Below are 21,903 nucleotides of genomic sequence, written 5' to 3' on the forward strand. Positions count from 1 at the left end.
GTTACTGCCTATCCTTACCTAATCGGCCTCACGACAATCCACCAGGGAAGCTCTTTGAAGATTCCGGATCGGCTCCTTGTGCAGGAAATCTTGACCCTGCTGGAGAAAGGCGCTATAGAACTAGTGCCTGTAGCAGAGCGAAACAAGGGCTGGTAATGCCAGTATTTTTTGATTCCCAAGAAAGATGGAGGACTGAGACCCATCTTGGACTTGCGTCGCTTGAACAAGTTCCTCAAGAAGGACAAGTTCAAGATGGTCACTCTTTCTCAGGTCCTTCAGGCCCTTCGTCTTCAGGATTGGTTGGTGTGATTGGACCTACAGGATGCTTATTTTTCATGTGCCGATCCATCCAAAGCACAGAAAATACCTGAGGTTCGCGGTTGGCAGCTTGCACTTTCAGTTTCGGGTCCTGCCACTTGGGTTGACCTCCGCCCCGAAGGTCTTCACCAAGCTCATGATGGTGGTGGCAACGTATCTCAGGAGGGGGGGGGGGTTCACGTCTACCCCTACCTGGATGACTGGCTGATAGGAGCACGTTCTCCCGAACAGGCTTTGGATCATCTCAGGATTACCTGCCACTCCCTTCACAAGCTGGACTTCTCCCTCAATTGCAAGAAGTCACATATCACACCTTCCCAACAGCTCCAGTACATCGGGGCTGTGTTGGACACATCCCGGGGGGAGTGCTCGCCACCCAAGGTGCGGGCTCATCACATTGTCCAGGTGGTCAACAAATTTTAATATGCCAAGATTCTCCCGGCTTTCGAATTCTTAAGGTTGCTCAGCCTCATGACATCCTGCATTCTTCTGGTGCCGGAGGCCAGACTGAGGATGAGATCCCTTCAGTGGGCTCTTAGGACGCAGTGGTCGCAATTCTCGGGCAAAATATCGGTCTCACAGGATCTTCTGTGGTGGGCCAGCGAAGGGAATCCAATGAAGGGAGAGCCGTTTTGCCAACCATGGCCGGATGTGACGGTAGTGACAGATGCTTCCCTCACAGGATGGGGTGCTCACGCCAACAAGCTGACCACCAGCGGTCGTTGGTCTCCATCGGGTCCGTCGGAGTCCAGACTACACATAAATCCTTTGTAGCTTAAGGCCATCAGGCTAGCCCTGAAGGCTTTTCTGCCGTCTGTGCGTGGGAAAAGTGGAAGTCTGGTGGGAAGAAGCTCAAAAGGGACATCCTGGTCTCCAATCCAGGCCTCCTTATCGCTGATACCTACTCCAGTGCTTCCTCCATACAAACCCTCACCGACATCCTCTTTGTCGTTCAACCAGAGCGAAAGCACTCTTGAAAAGTCTGCACTAGAGGCATAGTGTTGCTGTGGGAAGGTGCGAAGGGCCATCCTCTTCTCATCTTTAGGGACGAGGTGTGTCTCCTGGAGGATACCTATCGATGCTTGCATTGCCCTTAGCCTTTCCAGAATTACCCGGCGTTTCATCAGTGAGTTTAATCCCTGCGTGTTCAGGGAAACTACATTCGACTCAGCCATTCCTAAGTAAGGGGTGGTGACCCGCTGTTCTGACTGTGCCGTTGGATACCCTGCTGAACTCCTGCTCCTACCTCACACTGCCCATCCCGAGCTCTGAATTGACCTTCTATACTTAGAACCCCTGATCCCCTCCCTCCTCCTTCCTCCCACCCCCTGATCCCCCCCCTCCTCGTGACCACCATGACCGGGATTACCAGGAATCCCCCCAGCTAACAACCCGCGGTGTTGGATCACTGTACGATGCACAAGTTCAGAGTAACCAGAAAGTTCCATGACTCGGATTAGATTCCAGGATTCGGCTTTGCCTGTCTCCGCACAGGCGAGTCTTTAGGTTTGTATGTTAGATTTGAGTTGTGGCGTTCTGCATCTGTTTAAGGGTTTTGATAGAAGACTTAATCTGTCGCCGCTGACCATCCGGCTGCGAGTTTCTGCCTTGTGGGCCCAATGGTTTCGGTTCTCTACTGGGTCTGCATCTTCGTGCTATGGACCATTGCCAGGGGTTAGCCCCTGTGGGCTGAGTGTTTCGCGTTTGGCCGGATTCCCCGCAGTTCTGGTCCTCCTCCAGATTCAACAAGGAGAGGTCCTCGTCGCAAGTGCTTATTCTTCTCTTTTTTCCTTCCCAACTAAAAGTTAGACCAAAAGGGTACAACCAGCTGTAGGATATGCGTTTTTCCCGAAGGGCCTTCATCACCGGACGCATGAGTCTCCACTTGTGGAGGTTCGAAAGCGCCAAATCTTGAAACAGTTGGACCGGGTTACCATTGACCGTAAATCGGTAGTGGTTCTGGCCTCTCTTAGAATGCTTTCCTGCATAGTGTATGAAGTGAGGGCCACCAGCACGTCTCTGGGTCGTGCGCCCGGATCAGATCTTCTGGGCCCCATGCGTTGATTCCTATTGAACCGAAATGTTTCAGGCATGATGTCTTGTAGCCCACCGTTTCGTACACCTGTTTTTCACGGTCTTGGGCCAAAAGAGCTTACAGGCTTTACACAAGTTTTTGTCGTGGTCCACAGGGAGACACCTATTGCATCAGTGGAGTCACTCCCTCGCTGGCATCTCAGACGAGGAATTCGGCGGCTTTACTATTGTGCCCTCATGCTCCCACATGTCTATCCCCGGCCACGACAGGCTTGCCACTGGCAGTGCTATGGGGCTGTCACATGAACAGGGACAATCATGCGCCAAATGCTTCTAAGCACACAACCCCCAAACTCTCCCTGGTGGACCCGACTTGGGCTTCCAAACCTTGCGCCCTCTGCACAACCGCCTCCGTGTCCGACGCATGCTACTAAGTCTCCTTTTGCACCCTTTTAAACCCTCAACTTCTGACGCAATAACATTGAAAAGCGCAGTAGCACCTATAGATGTGGCAGCGCAGAAAGCCACGCCCAAACGGCTACACTCGTCGAAAAACATTCCTGGAGCTTCTGGAGAAGCTTTCTAAGGCTAATTCGCCTGCTTTGGACCCCAGTAAGGTCCCATCTTGGCCTGGGGGCTATTCTTCTCATGACCCAGCTCCTCCTGCAAGGCCCTTTCCCCCTCCAGATCCTTCAGACTCCTCTGAATCGACATGGGTCAAGTTTAGGCCAGTATGAACAAAATGGCTGAGTTCATTTATTTCTCAGGCCAATTCGAGGATTTTGTGAATAAGCATAGGAATGTGGACCCATTCTCCAACCCTCCTAAGTCCCAGAGAGTCCACTCTCCCGGTTACCAATTCTCCTCCTTGGCGGAATCCCATCAGGACCCCCAAGAAGATGTCTTTGGGGATGACCCAGATGATCCTAGCCAGTTCGTTTTCTATGTCCAAGGCCATGGCCAGGGCAGCCACTATCCCACCTACCAGGACCCAAACTGGAACCCTGCGAATGACCAGGGCACATGGCACACCCTCCACATGGCACTGACCATGACAACATTTTTCTATATGCGCCTCCCAGCCTAGAGACTCGTCGCCTATAGACGACCAAATAATCAACAACCTTCTGAAGAAAGCTGCTGACCACTTTGAGATTACTACACACGAAGCTGTCCCTGATTCGGACTTCGTAATATCCTTAAGGAAAAGACCCTGGTCAGCCAAGCCATTCCTTTGCTGAACTCAATCAAAAAGCGCCTGGTCCCCTCACTGCTCACACCATCACTCACACGTTTAGTGAAACCCAGTGTGGAAAAAAAAAATGTCCGCGCTGCTCCTTCAGACCCGCTCTACATCAGGGGCCACGCTATCCCGGACTCCCTGGTTGTCACCACTACTCATAAGAGGGCGGGGGTACCGCTGTCCTCGTCAGAATCCCCTCGTGACAAGACTGCAAAAAGTTGTACGCCCCTGGCAAGTGTGTTACCACCTCTGCAGCGTTTTCCACTAAGATTGCCAACAACACCAAGCTCCTAGCGAGCTGTAGTGACGTTCCGTGGGGCCTTGTCCAGGGCTGCCTTCAGGATGTCCTGTAAACCTACTCACACCCACCTTTTGACTGTGGTTACAGAGGGCAGACAAGTCACCCAGAATATCCTCAAATACACCTTGGACTGCGCTGAGGCTGCGGGGTGTTCTTGCCCAGGGAACCCTGCTCAAATGCTACGCCTGGTTGAAGAATTTGGCATTCAAACCAGAGAGACTGCCTCTTTGATCAACAAACCAGTGGAGGACGCCAACCTTTTCAGAAAAGCGGTTGATGATGCTCTGGAGACAGCTAAGGAGCACAAGACCCTAAAATCGCTCATCCACATCATGGCTAAGCCCTTCGTCCAGCGCAGCAACTTCAACGCCCGCTGGATCTTTCGTGGCCAGTCCTTCTCCCGCTCTCCCCATGCGCAGTATGGCTCTGGAGGGTCCAACTGGGCCTCCGGACAGGGCTCCTCTGGTAATTTCCGATCTCAACAGAGATTTTCATTGGGGGGAAAGGCAGGGGTAGATACTCTGCTTTGTGAGGCTCTGTGGCCTCAGCCTCCTAGTGCCCGATGGTGCAGGTCCCCACCCACACTTCCCGGTCGGGGGATGTCTAACATAGTTTGCTCACGCATGGGAGGGGATCACATCAGATCAGTGAGTACTCAAGACCTTCGCCCACGGGTACTGCATAGAGTTCTCCGGCCAACCCGCTACCATCCACCCAGAAGCAGACAAATGTCACCAGACCATCTGCGCATCCTATTGGACGAGGTCCAGGGCACGATAAAAGTCGTCCCTTATCTCCAGGTAAACAAGGGTACTTATTCAGTGTACTCCTTGTTCCCAAAAAGCATTTAACAACGTGCTTGTTTAAGATCTGCATCCTGCGAACAAGTATGTCAAGCCCCTAAGGTTCAGGATGACAACTCTTTAGGAGGTAATTCCACTGCTGCGGCAGGGGGGACTACATGGCCACATTGGACATGAAAGATGCATACTCTCATATTTCAAAGTTGCCAGCGCACAGAAAATACTGCAGGCTCATGATAGAGGACACGCACTACAAGTTCAAAGTTCTCCCCTATGGCATTGCCTCAGCCAGGGGGTGTTTACCAAAGGTATTGGCTGTTTCCCCTCCCCTGCCTCGTCGCGCCTTGAAACACTTGTGTATCGGCGCTTTATAAATGCCTTATCATATATCATATCATATATATTGGCGGTAGCGGCAGCTCACCTGCGCAAACAGTCCATCCCTGTGTATCCCTACCATAACAGGGGACTCGTACGGAACTTGCCTAGCAAATACCCAGGCGACAGTACGTCTCCTATTCAGCTTGGGATTCCCTATCAACGAGAAAAAATCAAGTCTGGTCCCCAGCCAAGTCGAACAGTTTCTGTGGGCCCTGATTCGGACAGAAGACTGGCTCGTCTTCCCCTCCAACGCAAGGGTTCAAAACATGCTGTTCCAGATCCCTCACTATGTAGCCAGTCACTGGGGATGATGGCTTCATGCGTCTTTCTAGTGCCTCAGCTTGTCTGTGCATGCACCCCATGCAACAGTGGCTCTCGAGCCAATGTTGTCAGTCCAGTAGCCAGTGGGACGATCTTGACAGCCCTCGTTCAGTCTCTGCAGTGGTGGTCAAGGGAAAACCTTCTGCATGGTAAAACCTTCACCACCTCCACAGTGGAGGCCACTCTTACCACAGACACATCTCTGTCTGGGTGGGGGGGGGCTCACCTCCAACAGACAGCACACAGCAGAGTGTGGTCCCCATCAGTAGCGTCCAATCACATCAATCTGTTGAAACTTCTTGCAGTGTTCAAAGCACTGAAAGCCTTCCAAGCACAACTTCAGGGGAAGACAGTTCTGGTCCTTACAGACAGTACCACAGCCATGTGCTACCTGAACAAACAGGGGGCACTCACTCTAGGGCTATCCAAACTATCCCAGAACATCTGGAAGTGGGCACTCAAAGACGACATGTTCCTCCTCCTCACAACATGTTCCAGGCGAATTTAATTTTCTGGCAGACATGCTCAGCAGAGACTTCCCCCACCCCCTACCTGTAGAGCACAAGTGGCAGTTACAAGAGCACGTTGTACTCAACATCTTTACAGAATGGGGTTGCCCAGAGATCGACTGGTTCGCAACTCTGGAGACCACCCAATACCCAGATTACGCCTCCCGGTACCCACAGAAATGCTCCAAAGGGAACAGTCTCTGGATAAGGGGAGATAGCCTACGCTTTTCCCCGGATTCCCCTTCTTAACAGGATAATGCACAAGATGCACCAGGAACAAGTCACAATTATCCTGGTGGCACCAATGTGGGCCTGACAGCCTTGGTTCTCCAATCTCATGGAAATGTCAGTCTCCCCTCCCAGGAAGCTGCCATGCCCGTAGAGCATACTGTCTCAAGACCAGGGAGAGACACTGCACCCATGCCCCCAATCAACTTGGCTCCTGAATTCGTAGAGTTTGGACACCTTCAACGCCCTCAGAGATGCATGGACATACTCTGGGAAGCACCCGACATTGCTAATCCAACATAGCATTAATTTCAAATGTTACTCTAGATTCCATTTGTAAAGCAGCAACCTGGAGTTCTGTTCACACTTTCACCCAATACTACTGCTTAGACATAAACAAAAGTCTGATTGTCAGGTGGGACAAGCAGGGCTAACACATCTCTTTGCTACTGTTCCTTCACACATCCTGCCACCATCTCGCTAGTCTATGCACAGCATGTGATTCTAAGCAGATTCACAAGCTTCAGAAGACGAACATTACTCACCGTAATCTTATTTCTGATGATTATATCTCCTTAGATTCACATGCGCCCACCATTCCTCCCCTCTTGGAGTAGCAGGAACATACACATCTTACATCTTCTCTCTTCTGTACTCACTCACGCATTCTGCAAGGCTCCCTCACGGCAAAAGGAAAACCAGTGGGACCTCGAAGCTTGAGGGATTTTGGGTACACTACACATCACGTTGGGGATGGTATTAAAGTCACGCCCATGTCCCTTTTCGATCTTCAAAAAAAAGATTCAAACTCAGCGATTACCACTAGATGTCGGACTACATGCACAGCATGTGAATCTAAGCAGATACAGTCATCAGAAATATGATTACAGTGAGTAATGTAGGTCATTACGTTGGTGTCTGCGTCTTTAGTTTTCTGTGTGTGTACCCTCTGAGGGCAATCGTGTAGCCCACTAGCCCGGCCATGGGCTACACTTGACAGTCTGTTCTGGACCTAGAGTACGTACCTGGAGAATTCAAGGACTAGTATGAAGGCATTTTTCGGGAGACTTATTCCAAAGTCATTGCTCAGGGCCTGTCAGGGCTCATTGCTCCTGGCAGGTGAGTCAGTCGGAGGTGGCTGTGTTACTGTAGCTGATGCTTGACACCGTGTGCAGTGTGCCAGGGCTTCATCAACTTCCTTTCCCAGATCTGGGAACCCGACTTATTCTCACAATCATTCCTTCGTTTTACTGGTGCCTTGGTAACCCGTTGGTGCTAGGTTTAGCACTTTCGATACCAGTTCGGGAGGAATAACAACAATGTGTGATTCTCCTACCAGGATTTACGTCTTCAACTATTGACAGCTCTGCCCATATTTATTTTTCCACTTGCCTTGCTGGATCGATTGAACTTCTGCAGGGCAGTACACGTTTGAAAGCACAACCCAGCTACCTGCTATTTAGCCAGTATTTGTCAAGTGCCCAGTTCACACAAGCCACAGACAACCCAGTAAGCAACATATGTAATAAACCTTTGAATACTCTGGGCCTATGTACGGATGTTCCCATATCGTGACTTATGGTTCACTTCTCTTTGTCTGGTACCTGCTGCATCACCCAATTATTCGTATTTCATCTTACTTCCATTATGTCATTAAAAAGTTGAATGGTCTTTGCATTATCGCATAAAGGAGGAAATGACCGCTAGACATGTTGATTAATTTTGATATGGTCTTTTCAGCCAAAATCAGAAAATGATGCTCGAACAAGAACGTCTCCGTATTGAACATGAGAAATTGAAATCAACAGACCAGGAAAAAAGCAGAAAGTTGCATGAACTTACGTGAGTACAATCAGGTCCCCATCTAATCTGTGACACGTGAAAACTGTAAACAAAATCGAATGTCTTTGTATTATACCTTTTCTACCACTTTTCATAGGCATACCTAAGTTTGAGTATTTGGTTGAATGTTTGCAGATGGATACAGTGTGAAAGCACATGTAATTGCTACCTGCTCGAAGGAAATAGTGGTACAGCCACAGCCAGGTCTGGCTTCTTTCTGATTATCTTAATATTGCATGTTGATAGGTTCAGAAATCAATTTCAAAGCCACTGTCCTGCATTCTGAGGGACGAGTAGGTTGGACAAATCACTAGGTGCTCCCAGAACAATTGTGATCCCTGTGCTCCTTCTTTCAAAACAATGTATTCTGCTGCTAAATGATTACATCAGCAATATACCTAGCAGCCCTCCTAAAGAGAAACTGTACTGAGATAAGAAGCAGGCCTTAACCCTGAGCAGTCTAAGAGAACTTGCCTCTTGTTGTGTAACTGCACTTGTTTTCTGTTGATGAGACCTTTTGTGGTTGCTCTGTAGAGTTACTGATGGCTTCTTTACTTCACAAGCCTGAACAGCTTGTGGCCCTGCTTTGAATTCTTCTTTTGTACAAAGACTTATAAAACATTGTGCAAGACGTTTACTTACCTGCAAGAAGTGCTTCAGCCCACCTAGACTTTTGCTCAATTGACTTTGGCCTAGCCTGGCTCCCTGAATGACTCTTCTTCCCTCTGACAATGTGTTTTGTCTTCCTTCCAGGAAGGGATTAACTAACTTTGCATTGGGGGGTTACCAAAAGTACTTGCCTGCTTCAGAATATTTGTCTCATCTCTTGTTCTGTTCTAATAACCTTTTTCTTTGTGAAACTCTTAAGTCTGATTCTAAATGCAAACAGTGATATATTAATGTCCAGTGTCCTAGTTACTAAAGTCACCTGAGGGTGTAGGGAAGTGTCTGTGTGCCATCCCAAAAGGGTACTTACTGATTTAGAAATATTAAGAGTGTGTATTTTGGAGTGTATTTGTGTGTTACTATTATATTGCCCCTTCTGAAGAAGGCTTACTCTGACTGACCGTTAAATAAATTAATCATTGTTTAATCAAGAAACCTTGTGTGTAAGAGTTTATTTGGATACTTGTCACTGTGAATCTCAGCTCACATTGACCCCTCTTGAGATGAGCCTGGCTGCTCAACACGCTACCAACCTGTGTAGTACAGACTTATACCAAAGGCGGGATTCCTATTGCCAGGAGGTCAGGTTTGTTGTAGTGCACCCAAAGGATACTGCATACAATCTTGCCTAACTGGCCGACCACTTGGGAAGAGTGGGAGAGTTTTAAGGTGCGGCTCTGGCCACTGACCCGAAGCCAGCCATTCCGTTGACATCATCGGCATCGAAAACGTTTTTGATTGTTACACCTGCCAGGCATAAGTGGCCATAACGCTGAGGCCTATCTGTTATCCGAGCGTCCCTCAGCGCCCAAAGAACCTTCGACATCGAAAGCTTCAGCTTCGAAGTCTATTCTGAAGCCCGCAGCGCTGACAGTCATCGACGGTTCTTTTGTGCCGCTGTCGAGATCGGGTTTCTTCGATTCCTTGCATTCCATATGTGGCATCGATGACTCTGAGGACACCATCAACCTCGTTTACATGGTTGCCGGCGTCGATTATTTTCGACGATCAGGCCGATCTATTGGCCCTAGCTCAGTGTCTACATACTATATGATATGACACACTTAATACCCAGAGGTTTCTAACCGCGGACCCGGGGATCGGACCTGTGTTGCTTCATGTCATCTTGCTTCCAAGGCGAGCACGTTGCCCCCAAGTTATCCTGTATGAAGCCAGTGGTCTGGATACTTCACCAGACCTGGAATTACAGCAAAGCCAGCCCTATACCCACACCAGTGCTAGGTTCAGGGATCTGGTTCACAGGGTAGTTGACACCAAGGGGGTTGAAGGCGTCCACTACCCTGTCTTCGGGGGTATGATCTTAGCAATATTTTGGGCGAGAAACCTACAGTCGAGCATAATATGCCTTTCAACCCAGCCATTGCGGACCCCTTAGCTCCGTTATGTCAGCACCCTTGTAGCATTCCCCTGTGAATGCCAATTTTACAGGGAAGTATAGGCCCGGCCAGAGTAGACCCTTCATAGGCCCTTCTTTCCTCGCCACACACCTTTCCCCAGAAGGGTTGGTTAAACACTCTCCCACTATTTCCACCAGGCCCGCGGCATCAACCTCTAAAATGCCTATGGACAGAGACATGGAAAAATGACACATTGGCCCGAAAGTTGTTCTTCTCTGGTAGCATGGTTCTCAAAGCCACTAACGTGGCATGTGGTTTCACCAAATACTCATTTGGTTTATGGAAGGAAGTTGAACATGCTGCTGAATACGTCCCAGAGGGTGCCATGCGGGAAGGATTTTTACAGCTGGTGGATGATGGGAAGGAGGTAATCAAGCAGTCGTTGCAAACAGGCCTGGACGTAGCAGACTGCGTTGGCAGAACAATGGATCCAGAAGTCCTAATGAGACACCAAACCTATCTAAAAACCTATGGCTTCTCTCCAAATGTACAAAATCGGTTGCTGGACATGCCCTTTCAAGGTGACATGCTTTTCGGACGGAAAGCAGACGAATCCTTAGAGAAATTCAAGGAGTCCTAATTGGCTGCCAAATCATTGGGCCTAGTGGCGCAGCCGGCCATACCTGCCTTCAGCTTCGCCTCCCGGGGCAGAGGCTATAGATGTTATGTGCCCTATGGCAGGAAGGCGCAGCTCCTGCAAGCCAGGCAAGGGCAGAGGTGCGTTGCGCACCCCAGAAGCGGCAGAGGGGCCTCTAGAGGCCAACGAGCAGCATCGGGGTCACCTGCGCCCTCTAAGCTGCTTTGATTTCCCCTCTCACGCACCGGTTGGTGGACAGTTGGCAGGGCATTGGCCCCAGTGGCAGGAAATAACTTCTGATGCCTGGGTCTTGCAGTTAATTCAGTGCGATAATTGTCTGCTTTTTCTGAAGAGGCCTCCAGACAGACCTCCACCTCCCCACTCCAAATGGGGCAGGAGCTCCAGAAAGAACTGCAAGCCCTCTTGTCGAAGGGTGCTGTGGAAGAGGTACTTCCCGATCAGAGAAGGTCTGGTTGGTATTGCCGGTATTTCCCAAGAAAGGAGGAGGTCTCTGTCCCATCCTGGACCTCATGACCTCGAACAAGTTCCTGAGGAAGGACAGATTCAGGATGGTGAAGTTGTGAGAGATTCTCAACGCTCTCGAACTACAGGACTGACTGGTGTCGATAAACTTACAGGATGCTTATTTTCATGTGCCGATACACCAGAAGCACATGAAGTTTGTAAAATTCTTCATAAGAGACTAGCACTGTCAGTTCAAACTGCTTCCCTTTGTGTTGACCTCCACGCCAAGCTCATGGCGGTAATGGCGGCTCACCTCAGGAGATCTGGGGTCCATGTATTTCTGTACCTGGGCGACTGGCTGATCTGAGGGAAGTCTGTGGGGCAGATCTCGTCTCATATAGATGACACCTGCCTGCTACTGCACAAGCTGGGCTTCTCCTTCTACTTGAAGTCCTATTTGACAACAGTTCAGTGGCTCCAGTTCATCAGAGCAGTCCTGGAGACCCGGGTAGGGAAGGTTTTTCCTCCCGAGGAGAGAGTCCGCAACGTAGCCCAGATGGTGCATTTGTTTCAGAAGCACGCCACTCTTCCAGCGGCTTCCTTCCTCTGCCTCTTGGGTCTCATGGCCTCCTGCTTTCTTTTTGTGCCAGCGGCCAGGCTCTGTATGCAATCCCTCCAATGGCTCCTGAGGGACAGGGGTCTCAGTACCTGGGAGAAAATGTGGATCGTCTTTCGGTGTCCAGCCAGGTAGTCTGTGAACTCGGTTGGTGGAACACTCGCAGCAATCTATTGGTGGGGGAACCCTTCTGGCCTCCTGGTCCCTAGGCCCGAGTGGTCACAGATGCGTCCATGAAGGGTTGGGGCACCCACTGTGAGGAATTGCAGGTGAGCAGCCTCTGGTCTCCATCAGAAGCCAGGTGGCACATCAATAGGCTGGAGTTGCGGGCTATCTGGTTAGCCCTGAGGGTCTTGCCCTGTCTCTCGGAGGGAAGAATGTCCTCATCCTGACAGACAACACAGTCGCCATGCACTACCTCTACAAACAGGGTAGCGTGCACTGCTGCCCCCTCGGCAGTTCATCTGGGTTGACAGAGAACACCTTGGTGGATGCTCTGAGCAGGCAGAGCATGGTCTCACACCAGTGGGAAGTGTGCCACGAAGTCCTAGAGGAGGTATTTGCTCTCTGGGGTGCCCCAGCACTGGATCTGTTCGCGTCTGAGTCCAACGGGAAGTGCGAAAAGTTTTTGCTCAAGGGAATTCACAGCAAACGGTGCACTGGGGGATGAATTTCTAGTGGATTTGATCGTCCCTCTACACTACACCTTCCCCTCGATTCCCGTCATCCCTTGGGTTCTCAGGAGGTTGAATAGATTCCAAGCGACCCTGATGTTGATCGCCCCGGACTGCGCGAGCAGGACATGGTACTCCGATCTCATGGATCTAACCATATGCCCACCTCACTGGTTACCTCGGCGCCCGGATCTCCTAACCCAGTCAGAGGTTTCAGTGCTCCACCTGACCCCGGATTCCCTCAACCTTCATGTGTGGCTCTTGAGAGCATGAGGTATGATGACTGGGACCTCTCGGAGGAGATACTTGAGGTATTGCTGGCTTCACGCAGACCTTCTATTAGATCTCTGTATACATGCAGGTGGAGAAGATTTGAGGTGTGGTGCAGGGAATGCGAGACTGACCCTATCTCCTGCCCCACCACCACAGTGATGGAGTTTCTTCTGTCACTGGCCTCTTCAGGCCTTCAGGTTGCCACATTTGAAGGGTATTTGGCGGCCATGTCTGTGTTAAAGAGGTCCCCAGACCAAGGTTCCTTATTCACTATTCCGGTAATGGCTCAGTTCCTGAAGGACCTTCTCAACAAGTTTCCATCAAAACCCCCTGTTTTGTCCCAGATTGGGATCTTAATCTAGTTTTGACCTACTTGATGGTGGCTCTGTTTGAGCCTATGCATTCATGTTCTTTACGGCTGTTATCCCCTAAAGACAGCCTTTTTGGTTGGAACCACATCTACCAGTAGGGTTAGCAAAATGCAAGCATTGTGCTGCAAACCTCCCTTTCTGAAGTTCTTTCGCGAGAACGTCTCTCTTAAAGTCAGACCCGGATTTCTTCCTAAGGTGGTTTCAGAATTTCATCTGTCCCTGTCTATTGATTTACTTGTCTTTTACCCCCCTCCACACCCTTCAAAGGAAGAGAGTTCAGCAAATCAGACCAGTGGTTTGTGGCCGCCACCTCCTCGTCTAGAAGAGGTCTTGCCATCACTATATAAAAACCCTATCACAGTGGATTATTATGTGTATATCCAAGTATTACCAATCGGCAGGCAAGGAGCTTCCAGCGGGTATCGGGGCTCATTACACCAGGGGGGTCTCAGCCTCTACGGCCCTCCAGAGGTCCTGTTGGGGATATATACTGGGCGGCGACTTGGTCATCCTTACATACCTTCACCAAGTACTTTGCCTTGGATGTTGCACGGGGAGCAGATGCTAGGTTTGGTAGGACGGTTCTACAGAATCTGCTGGTTTGAATCTTTCTGCCCTCCTCCGTTATCCTGACTGCTTTGGGAGTCTATCATGATGAGGGATCTCCAGGAGAAAAGCAATCCATTGAAGGAATGAAGGAGAAATTACCTTACCAAAATGTTCTTTCTATGGATTCTTCACCTGCAGATTCCTCATCGATATGCCCCCGCACCACCCCCTTCCAGGCTGGATTTTGGATAAGAGGACTCCTGCATCAATTTCTTCAAATCAGCGTTGGAGCCAAGAATCTTTCATAGACCAACAGCTGACTGAATATCCAAAGAAGACGCAAGAAGAGGCCTGGCATCCCTTCCTGCATCTGTCTTCTGCTCAATTTATGCTTAGTTCAAAATGGCGCGGGAGCACAATGCATTCTGGGAGTGCTCGCAGCCATGTTGGATATTTACTTCACTCCGAAGTGAAAGGCTGCACACGTTTTGCTGAAGTGTGTTATTCACAGTGCTGAGACAAACATGTTTCTTCAAACTTGGGATGCAGTCAAGGCCATTTCTGCTGGGAAAAGCTAACCTTGTTATGACTTGCTACTGTTCTCCGTGGAGCATATTTTTTCTGAGTTTTAGAGCAGGGAGGCCCTGCATTCCTTGGGGGGGGGGGAGCTCTCGATTGACCCAGCCGGCAACCGACGGCTGTCCCTCAACTGCGCAGGTGCAATTCCAGAAGATTCGAGGATTAACTCCTTTTTTTGGAGTGCATATATAGGCGGAAACCTGGAGGGGTCAGGTGAGACTTCAGCCAGAGAAGAACGCTCCGTCTGGCCTTCCTGTGAGCTGTAGCACTCTCTTCCTGGCTGTCCCCCCGAAGTCTTCCAGCCTTGGGGGGAGGGTCACTGCCTCGCTCCCCCTCGGCTGAATCCATCGAGATCGACCAGGGCCTCTCCAGAAGCTTACCCGGGTTGTCGGATTTCGTCTTCCCCGAACCAGAGAGATGGCTCGTGGTTGATGGTGCTGGGAAAGGCGCGCCCTGCCTGGCAGCCGAAGAGCCCGACCGTTCGGCACTCGCGGTGCTTAGCCTTCTGTTGGGCCCCCGTCGCTGAGGCGCCCTCACAGGACTTAGAAGACCGCTCGGACCTTTTCTTCTTCTCACCTGCTGGGCCCTTCTCCAGCCAGCTGGCGAGGCGGGTACGACGATCCCTCATGGTCCGTTCCGATAGGTTCTTGCAGAATGCACAGTCCTTCTCCACATGCGTCTTGTCCTCATGAAGGCAGTAGAGACATCTCGAATGCTCGTCCTCCTTGAAAACATTCTGTAACCCGCATCCAGGGCAGTTCCTGAACAGCTTGGATCCGGGCGTCGAGCTTCCCTTGTCCTGGGCCATGTCCATGGTAGGCCTCAGATCTTCTGGAATCCCCCAAGAAGCGTAACTCGACGAAAACTTCACCCTTGAGGGGCTTAGAAAATTCTGAAACAGGTCACCGTTGATCGGAAGTAGAACGGCAGAGCTTGAGGCTCGATTTAACCGAAAAATGAGAAAGTCTCTTTGAAAAAAGTGTGAAAACGCAGTAAAAGCTCGAGAGCTATAGCACGAGGACTCCCAACACTTGAACGTGCCGTAAAAATCTGAAGATGGCTGCCAGAGGAGGTGCTTAGGTAGAGGGCAGTCATTGGGTGGGGGCAGTATGACCCAGAGACCAGTGATTTGTTATTAGTAGAAAGACAGTTCAGAAACGAAACTGAAACTGATTTTTTCTTTACAGAGGATTCCCAGCCTGACGACGGGGAATATTCATGAGCATGTGAATCCATGCCAGACCCATGCTGGAGAACAACAGTTACAGGTAAGTAACTTGTTCCATCCCCTTTGTCTAGTTTCTCATGTAACATTTTTACGTTACCCTTTCTATAATTAATGGTTGGTGGCAGTGGTTTACATTTTACTACCATTGTGTATTTTTACTGCGGGCTGCGTTCGCATCTGCAGTAAGGCACCCATGGGTGCCCATTTTGCCAAAATGGCCCTGGTCCTCGCCATTTCTTGTTGGAAAGGTCCTTCTTGAGATTTACTCGGTGTGCCAAACCAGGTTTGATCCCTTCGTTTGTTTTGTCTTTGGCGGGATTCACAAGTGAAGCCAGCCTCTGACTCCAGCATGTCTGGTAGGGGCAGGAAGTGAGGGAGGTGTCTGGAACTCCCTGTGCTTAATCCCCCTGGTTACAGGAATGTACCCTAAGGTGATTGGCCGACTGGCTGTCCTTAAAGGACAGCCACCCTGCTGTGTGATTGACAGTTAGGCTGGAATGAATGGGAGAAACCTGCATAAAAGGCAAGGCTTTTTGGCTTGGAAGGCAGAGTCGACAACTGGACAAAGGAAACCGAAGAACTTGGAAGAGATGCCTGCTGCACTCCTGGACCGTTGTTTTGCCCGGTGAAGCCCTGCTGCTGTGCTGAAGCTTCGAATTCGCCTCGACTAGAGAAGCCCTGCAAGGACGACTTCTCCCCTTGGGTGGGTCGGACCAATCAACTCCAAAGAGAACTCATCTGGACATCCTCTTGGAGCTAGCTGTACTTCCACTACTGCTGCAGCTGGAACCGAAATGCCAGGAAGAGGAACACCAGATCGAGTGCATCGCTTTAAGTCAGACTCGAGCTCCAGGAAGATCCTTCGGACTCCCTTGAAGCACGACTGAACCAGCCTGAGCCACCTCATAGAGTGCTGGACCCCAGATGCGAGGAAAGTCTGAAGTGCTATCCGAGATCTGCTGTGTTGCTATTTGCTGAGGCGCAAAGAGCTGAAACCGCGTGCAGCTGAATTGAAGTTTGACCTTTGCTGCCACCGACCTTCCCATTGTGCTGCAGGGGTCCCCAGAAGTCTTCCCTCTTGTCCTCTCGACTGTGGCCCAGGAACAACAGGATCTGCAGAGCCACACAAGAACAGAAGCCAGCTGACACAATTTCTTCTAATCAAAGGTACTGTAAACCTAAGAGGACTTACCTCTTGTTGTGTAACCTTACTTGTTCTCAGGTGAGACTTGTCTTGGTTGCCATTGCAGAGTTGCTTGCAGCTTTGCCCCTCAGAAGCCACCTAGCTTGTGGCCCTTCAAGTGAATCTTATTTGTACAACCCTTTCTAAAAACATTGTGCAAGACTTTTACTTACCTGCAAAGAAGATCTTCAGCTCCCCTAGAATTTGTTCAAATACCATTGACTGTCCTGGCTCCCTGAGAGACTCTTCTACCTCTGACTTTGTGCTTTTGCCTTTCCTACAGGAAAGGGGTGATTTACTTTGCATTGGAGGCTTCAAAAAGTACTTACCAGTTTGTGAGTTATTTGTTAACCTTTGTTCTATTCCCATATCTAATCCTTTACATTAAACTCAGTATTGCTCTAAATGTCCCAGTGATATCAATGTCTGCAGTGGACTAGCTATTTATTTATTTTTTATTGTATATGGTTTTATTAAACCTTTATAAAAGAGAAAACAAATACATAGAAAAAGTATGAAAGTGCATATACAGTCAATGTATTGACAATTAAAATACCAATATATTCCCTTAGGATAGCAAAAATAATCTCTAAAGAAGAAGATATGTTTTGGAAACTATATGTTTTAAACAGCATAATGTAGTCAATCACATATGTTCCAGTTGAAGGTTACGAATAAAACTAGATAGAGCCAAGCCCTCTCGAATAGTTCCAATACACAAACAGCGTTGCCATACCAGTTCAGTTGGTAAACCCAAGAATAGAGCTTTTAGTGCATTCAGACAGGAATTTCTCAGGGTTTTAAGTTGTGTACAAAACAAAATAAGATGTTTATCCTTTTCAGGAACTATGTGGCAGAATCTACAAAGGCTGTCAGCCACCAAAATATGTTTCCACTTCAATTTGGTGTCCAGAGTTGGTAGAATATTCCACCACAATCTAAGTAAGATTTGTCGTTGGTCACGATTAGGAAAAATCCTGAGAATTGAGGAGAGAGTGCCTCTTTTCTTGTGTTCATGTGCCAGATGAGACATAGAGCTATAGGAGTGAAAAGCATCCATAGTCTGGCACCAATCATATTACCACAACTTCTTTTTAGTTTTTGTAGGATTAATGGTTAACTGATCTAAATCTGAGCTGCTGTTACACAAAATGTCTTTGCACAATTTAGCAAATTTCATTAAGAAAGCAGATTGTTTAAAGTTGTTCCCAACAAGTTCATATAAAGTATTGGATATAGGTACCTTAAGTTTAGCGTAGAGCATAAGTATCCTCCAATCAACTCGGGATTTTAATGGGATGTAGCCTAGCTTGAATCGAATTGCAGCCAGAGGGACAGCATTGGAGAGAAGTAAGACATGTCGCCTTCAATACCATCGAGTTTGTAGATGGTTAACCCTGTACAGAACTCCAGACCATATATCAGTTTCGGGGCTATTTTACCCTTGACAAAAAGGAAGGCAGATCTAATAGAGAATCAGCCATATTTGCGGTCGATTTTAAGGATCTGCCTGGCCAGTACCTTAGCTTTGTTTAGGAGAAGATGAATCTGCCCTTTCGAGCCTCTACTAGCTCCGACATAATAGCCCAGATAAGTAAAGCCGGTGGAACAAGGTACTCTTATGCCCCTCAGATTCCAGAGGTTAATTTTCTTCCTAACCGGCCCTTTGGATAAGGCAAGGATTTTGGTTTTCGAGGGGTTGATAATCAACCCATTTACATCCAGAAGACTGCCTAGCTATTTAAGTCACCCAAGGGTGTAGGAAGTGTCTGTGTGCCATCCTCAATGGGTATCATCTAATTTAGAGAAAGTGTGTTTTGATGTGTACCATAAGTGTTAAATGTTTTGGCCCTAGGTTTATTTGAATGACTGTCACTGTGAAACTCTGTGTTACAACCTTACAGCTCACATTGACCCCTCTTGAGATAAGCCTGGCTGCTCAGCCACACTACCAACCTGTGTAGTACAGACTTCTACCAAAGGTTGGGTTCCCTATTACCAGGAGGACATGGTTGCTGTAGTCTCCCAAAGGGTACTGCACACAATCTTGCCTAACACTGGTGGCAGGCGGTGACAATCTATTGTAGAGTTGGCACATTGAGGGTTTGCTTAACTTTTGTGCAACTAAAAATCTTCACAAGGCTAAGCTACACTAGAATAGCAATTGTAACATGCCTAGTATGGATAACTTCAAGCAGGAAGCCCTGCTCTTTCTAACAGTAGAACAACTGAAAATAATGATCTCCCTGTTAAAGGTAAGAAAAATGAATTGTTTACAAGGTTGTTAGGGTGGTCAGTCATAATTTTGAGAAAAAAAAATTCAAAAGACAATAATGTTGAAACAATAATATCGAAAAAATAAATATCGAATTTTCTTTTTATTATATATTTATTTTGGGGTCCGGGAATAAAAATAAAATAGGTAAAACAGAAAAAAACATTTTTAAAAAGGGGGCTTGGGAGGGAACCCCCATTTCGAATAAAAAACGTAATTTAAAAAAAAATGCGACTTTTTTTTCAATATTTTTTTTCGCAATATTTTGACTTTCGAAATTTTGGTTTTTGAAATTATCACTATAAACCGGTTGTTAGATCACCAAAGGTTGGATAGTGGGCCTGCAACTCCCACTAATCCAGAAATTGTGGAAATTGATAATGAAGATGATAATTCAGAGTCTAACTGTAATGTTTTACAAGAGGGAGAGGAGTCGCAGGATAGGAGCCCCTCTTTGCCTCAGCAGGCCCTTCTGCCTCAACATATATACTAAATGCGTATAGAGAGATGATACTGAGATGCGAGTGTATGCGTATTCCCAATGAGCGTGGAATTCTCGCATGTAGTGTTAGGCAGAATCCTGTGCAGTTCCCTTGGGGAACACTGCAAAAAGATTAAGACTACAGGAGGAAGCAGTAAACCCAATTGGTAGCAGTCTGTACCACCTAGATTTACCTGGTAGCTGTGGCTGAGCAGTCAGACTTCTCTCAAGAAGAGTAGGGCAGTATGTGGAGTATACACAATAGGGCCAAAACACAGAGCAAACAAACACTGACCAGAGCTTTGTATAAAAAGTATATCATTATTTATTTAAAACACACTTTATGGCATATACTAGCACTCTCAATCAAAAGCAAGTTAAAACGCAGCCAGGTTAAGTATACACACCTCCCCTAATAGTTATCAGACAAGTCGGGGTTAAAACACTACTATTTGTTAGAACAGATGTGAGCGCTTAACCAAGATGACAATCTGATAATGTAGTTAAAAGGAGAGAAAAAGGCAGAGCATAAGAATAAAACAGTTCCCAACACTTGAGTTCAGAGCAAGGGGAGAAAGGCAGGTAATACTGTAGAGCCAAAGTTCATTGCCAGGCCCACTTTAAATGGAGCAAAGCGAAATGTGCCCAGGATCACACGGTTTAAAGTGCACTGAAAGTCTTTGCAGAGTGTTCAAAAGAGGTTGGGGTGATTCAAAAGATATAGTTAGCGGGCCTGGAGCCAACCCAGTTTAGAAGCCAAGGATTTAAGGGTCACCTTTAGCAATCTGTAGAAAGGGAAGCCAGGTACGACACAGTACCTTAAAGAGAAAGGAAGCGCCAGCGGGGGCAGTTGTTTCTGGCAGTGGTTGAAGTTCGTGGTTCCGACAACGGGAAGAGAAGATCTCGTCGTGGGGGAAACGTGGAGTCGTTGCAATGCGCAGGGATGAAACCAGCCGCGGAGTTCACGATTAAAAGGTGCAATCCTTTTATTCGCTGTCAAAAGTGGTGAGCTTGGCTATCCGGCCGCCGGGGTACTTGGCACGGGTGATTCAACCAAGAGACGTCTTTGGAAGGCGAAAAGGGCAAACTGGTTGATCCCATCAGCTCAGGGGAAGAAGACTCGTCCAGCAGAAGATCTTCTCTTGTCGTCGGGAAAGTGGTGAGGTAGTTGCAGCAGGGCTTCACCGATGGTGTCGTCGTTGCAGATGGCTCAGCTTCTTCCCTCTTTGGATTCTTAGGTCCTGTGGCAACTTCTGAAGTTCCAGTCCCTAAGGCCCTGCTTTTATGCAGAAAAAGCCCCATTCATCAGCCTAGCTGTCAATCACACATGCTAAGTGGTGAGCCGGGCAGCTCACCACTGGGCCAATCGGAGTAGAGTGCGACTTGGGTTGCTAAGGGAATGAAGTCCAGGGTGCCAATTCCCCCCTCCACCCTTCTTGTGGAACCCAGACAGAGTGGCACCATTTGGAGGGCAGAGTTACAGAGACGGACACAAACGCCATTTTAGGATCGAGTTCTGGCAAAAAGACCCAACCGGTGATTTAATATTAAATAAATAAACCAGCGGTATCTTTAACATTGCACCAAAAAGTGGTGCGTTTAAAATCGATGGGAAAATCCCATAGAGAATATTTCGGTGGAATATTTCGCGTGGTAACCACTGCCACCAGCCAGAAACTCGACGAGGGGGGATGGGACAGTGCCCCCTCGAACAGACCTAGGGGTAATCGAATTACCCCTTATCAGTGCTTCCACAATATGATGGTTTGTACTGGTTCTGTTCACAATTTTGGACTAGTAAAGCCAATGGTGACTTTACATGCCGAGGCAGTAGTCAGTCCCAGGGAATGGAGTCTATGTTTGGGGGTCACTGTGACACCCCTGTGGTACTGCACTGAGGGTGCTGTGTACCACACGTACAGAAAAACAGATGATACCCTCTGGAGTAAAAAGAAACCCCATAGCCCATAAGCACATAAGTCAAAGACGTACCTCAAATCATGCCTAAGAGTGGGAGTAAAAGTGTCTCACTCTTAGCAGGAGAAAAAAACAAACCCCAAAAATCCAGCAAAGCTGCTGGGGGACTCACTAGGTTTGGGAAATTAGCCTTATAAGAGAATTCTCCCTAACATGTAGCAACGGAGGTCATCCCTCCAGTGTTCCCTGTGTTGGGTAAATATATTCTGATGTCATACCATTCGTGTACACTGCTGCCCTGGGTGCTTTGTATAACAGGTAAATCCAGCACATGAATGCGAGTCCGAATCCAGAACGACAGGTGGAGGACCTCGAACAGGAATGGCCATTCCACAGAGTCGAAGGCCTTCTCCGCGTCCAGCGCCGCCACTACCATTGGGACCTCCAATTCGACATTATGCATAAGTGTGAATAGTCGCCTTAAGTTGTTTAGGGTCAAGCTACCATGGATAAACCCCGCCTGACCAGGGAGAACCAGTGCAGGCATATGCAGTAAGAGTCGGTCCGCCAGTATTTTAGCTAGTATTTTGTTGTCAGTGTTAATTAACGACTATGGTCTGTATGATGTGCATTTTTGGGGATCCTTTTCTG

At 48.3% G+C, this 21,903-nt stretch overlaps 1 protein-coding gene across 2 annotated transcripts in view; it reads left to right on the forward strand.

Annotated features, from left to right (window-relative positions):
* Positions 1-21,903, forward strand: part of KIF5B (kinesin family member 5B) — a 1,711,571-nt gene that overhangs the window by 1,144,769 nt on the left and 544,899 nt on the right. For both annotated transcript variants that reach the window (XM_069648059.1, XM_069648058.1), the window contains exon 20: positions 7,879-7,980. In XM_069648059.1, the coding sequence (XP_069504160.1) occupies positions 7,879-7,980 (102 nt within the window). The remainder of the gene's footprint in view (positions 1-7,878; positions 7,981-21,903) is intronic.

Source organism: Ambystoma mexicanum, chromosome 2q (genome assembly GCF_040938575.1).
Source record: "Ambystoma mexicanum isolate Mex_15411 chromosome 2q, UKY_AmexF1_1, whole genome shotgun sequence".
Lineage (NCBI taxonomy): Eukaryota > Metazoa > Chordata > Amphibia > Caudata > Ambystomatidae > Ambystoma > Ambystoma mexicanum.